This window comes from Lolium perenne, chromosome 5 (genome assembly GCF_019359855.2).
Source record: "Lolium perenne isolate Kyuss_39 chromosome 5, Kyuss_2.0, whole genome shotgun sequence".
NCBI lineage: Eukaryota > Viridiplantae > Streptophyta > Magnoliopsida > Poales > Poaceae > Lolium > Lolium perenne.
The window spans coordinates 171,212,794-171,216,292 of NC_067248.2; the positions used below are offsets into that span (position 1 = coordinate 171,212,794).

A 3,499-nucleotide genomic window follows, 5' to 3' on the forward strand; every position below is an offset into this window, starting at 1 on the left:
TTTTTCTTAGATCACGATCTGGATCGGGATCTCAGGCTGGCCGCCCGTGGCAGCCAGGGGCAGGCGATGCGGCGCCGGAGAGGGCGGCGCGGCCGACAGCGGGGCGGCGCGGCCGACAATGGCGGCGCCGGAGATGGCCGGCACGGCAAGCGGCAGGACGGCGCCGGAGATGGCCAGCACGGCCAGCAGCGGGGCGGCACCGGAGATGGCCGGCACAGCCAGCAGCGGGACAGTGCCGGCAGAAGACAGGGCGGCGCCGGCGGTGGCAGAGAGGGCCGGCCAGGGACAGTGCCGGCAGGGGACGGGGCCGAAGATGATCGGAATCGGATCAATTTTGAGCTCAAAATTCGACGAAAAAGGGGAAGAAAGAGGAAAGTGCAGCAGCGGTGGCCGAAAAGATCATCGGCGGCGGCGGCGTGGATCGAGCACGGAGTTGCAGCGTGCAAATAGCACGTAGAGCTCTGATACCATGTTGTGAATGAGCAACTAGTATTCACAGTGGGCTAAAGGCCAGTACATGTACAAGGGTACAATATGCAGGGAAACCCCTCACACTATGGAAATATACAGTATAGGGGACTATACACCACTAACACATCGAACGTATTATGAAGAAAGATCTAGAAGATGTGTAATCCTCAAAAGACAACTAAAAAAGAATGGCTCGATCACGCTTTCGCCTTCGTGAGAACTGTAGAACAGTGAGAGCACTAATCGTCAGGCTTTTCCAAAGTGGGCGTTTCACTAGGATGACATCAGGCTTTATTACGCAAACGAGGAAGTCACTGTTGTACTTTGCCAAAAGGTAAGTCCTCCCACAAGCTCCAACAGATTGATCAACTTTTAAAATTTTATTTTTCTAATTGCGGTTAGGGTAGCCAAAGAATTTGTGCGGATCAGAATGAGCCACTCAGAGGCAGATAGTGTTTTTATAATTTAGATCAGAAACTACAGCAAGCCGATTGAGATTGCATGAAAAACCCATAAACTGGATTCATTCAGGTGGGAATTAAACTCAAGGCCTATCTTATAAACCGCCGAGATATAGCGCTATGTGCAGTTTGACGATAGAAGAGTTGATTGAAGAATTCAGAGCAAATGGGACATCAAACATCAAAAACCATCAGTGTCAGACTTGGAAATGATACAGTACCAGCTAATGATTGCAAATTCCATAGCAAGTCTGCTAGTCTGACCTTTGTGCGCGTATGGTACATGCCAGATACTCCGAGCTGCGCCAAGAAAATTTTATCTCGATGCTTCGCTTTTTTATCGGACGCATCAAAATACATCGCATATTTGCAGAACAACGCCAAAAGGGCGTAGGCATAAATTTGGTTACTTGATTTTCCACCTTGCGTACCAACATTTCAAGAAGATGGAAACCTCCGAGATTTCCCAAGAAAAAACCACATCAAGAATAAAGGGTGGAACCAGTACTCACATAACTTGACATTCATTTCTAATCTTCATACCTTTACAGGTTATATACAGCTGATGCATACATCAGAGATAGAGACCAAAATTTTAGCCAATAGACTGGCCAGTCAGAGAGATTAGTAAGAGAAAATGGGAAGAAAACTGCTCCCAATTGTTTGATCAATCATGCCATCTTAGGAGCATGACGACGCATTGACGGATGATGTAGAGCCTGGCTTTCTTCTCCTTGAGAGCCCTCTTGATCCCGTTGAGCTTCAGATCATGAGCACCCACCCTCATCTTGATAATCTACAAAGTTACTCTTCTGGATTTGAGGTTTCAGACTCTTCTTTGTGTTGGGTCTTACAGTTTGCAATGGTGTGGTTTATATAGGCAGTTGCCATGTGGGCCGTGTCAGCTGAAGTGTTTTCTTCTAACTACATGCTTGTGCACCGCATATCTTTAAGTAACTTATCACTGCGTCCATGACTGCATAAAGAAAACAAAGTCGTATGTGATCTTGGAGTACTCTAGTTCAAGTTCGTGTTGCCTGGTTGAGTTGTGATATTTAATACTCCCTTCGATCCATAATAACTGTCGGTGATTTAGTACAAAGTTTGTACTAAATCTCGGACATATATTTTGGTTCGGAGGGAGCAGAATAAATAGAAATTCTAGTCTGGCTAGCTATAGTGGCCAAACATTGCGGTATCGGCTCCACTGCAAGATGAATAAATAAATAAATAAATTTAGGATAATGATGACTAAGCCTCGATCTGTGGCTGTTAATTTTTTTTATGTGCTTATTTTATAATTTATTGTACAAATTAGCCATAATAGTTACAAAAACGGGCCAAAGAGACTCTGAAATAGACAAACGTGAGTTGAACTACTGAGATAATCATAATCAAAATGCATTCTAAGCTACGAAAGGGATACCACATGTCCGCATAAAGGCACAACATTGTGTACCAATGGAAATTTCATGTTATAGTACATTTACTTAATATTCGTTTCTCATTCACGGATTAAATAACTCAAACATATCGCAAATGCAAACCTTTCCTATTTGTCCACCAAAAGGTGACAAAATTAAGTAACACAAAATGGCATCCATGTATCTGCAACGTTTGCTTTGTTGACACAGCATGGGTTGTCTGGTTTAGGGATAATATGAACATAGCATGCAGGAAACTTAACTAAGCCAATGTTAAACATAGGTTGACATTTTCTATGAGGGGGAAGAAAAGTCAGCACCAATGACTTCCATAGGGGTATCAGTTTATCACAATAGCTTCCATTGTCAACTAGTACTTATAATGCAAAGTCAGCACAGTTTGTGGATGTCAACTGAAAGCCTCCTCCCAAAAGGCAAGCTTGGCAGACAAACAGATGCAAGTAAGTTCTAAACAAACAGCACAGTCATGTACATCGAACCTGCCTGTCACTTACGTGTTTGCCACCACTGATCATTTGGTGTTTTTTCCCTTTTTAGAAATTTTTAGATCTGGAGAATCTTAAACACAATCTAGGAGAGCAATGGCAGTAGACTTGTATCCATATACGGAACTTTTCGCTTACATTAAAGTTGGCAGTACTAATTATACAAAACTTATGCATCTTCTTTTGAGTTGAAATTTTTCAATATCTATCATTCTTCTCACTATCCGCAAATGCTGGTACTACAGATTCAAATATATATATCTTAAATAATGTTTTTTTATGAGAACAAAATATATGTAGGAGTGGAACGAACTTAGCCTTCAGAAAGCACCGAGTCCTCAGAATGATGACGATGATTGTGCCTAATCGGGTTGAAGGTCCTAAACCCAACTTCTAATGTCTAGCAATATTTATTTTTCTTAACACAAGTTTAGGTGAAAGTATTCTAAATCCCCGGTTAAAAATCGGAATGAGAGGAGCGGAATTTCGAATCCTATTTGGACCAAAAACTAAAATGGACAACCTGGATACTATATTTTGTTAGATTTCTTTTTCGAGAGACAAAGAGCTAAAGCATGTTTTTATTTTAGATAATCTAAGGTTATCTCCCGGCTTCTGCTCTTGAAATGTTCAAGAC

The 3,499-nt window shown here is 42.3% G+C and overlaps 1 protein-coding gene across 1 annotated transcript; it reads right to left on the bottom strand.

Annotated features, from left to right (window-relative positions):
• Nucleotides 1–1,428: 1,428 nt before the first annotated feature.
• On the bottom strand, nt 1,429–1,758 carry LOC127297999 (small polypeptide DEVIL 4). Its single transcript, XM_051328010.1, has one exon. It carries the CDS (start codon nt 1,717–1,719, stop codon nt 1,600–1,602), a length of 120 nt encoding a protein of 39 aa, XP_051183970.1. The 5' UTR covers nt 1,720–1,758; the 3' UTR covers nt 1,429–1,599.
• Nucleotides 1,759–3,499: the final 1,741 nt, after the last annotated feature.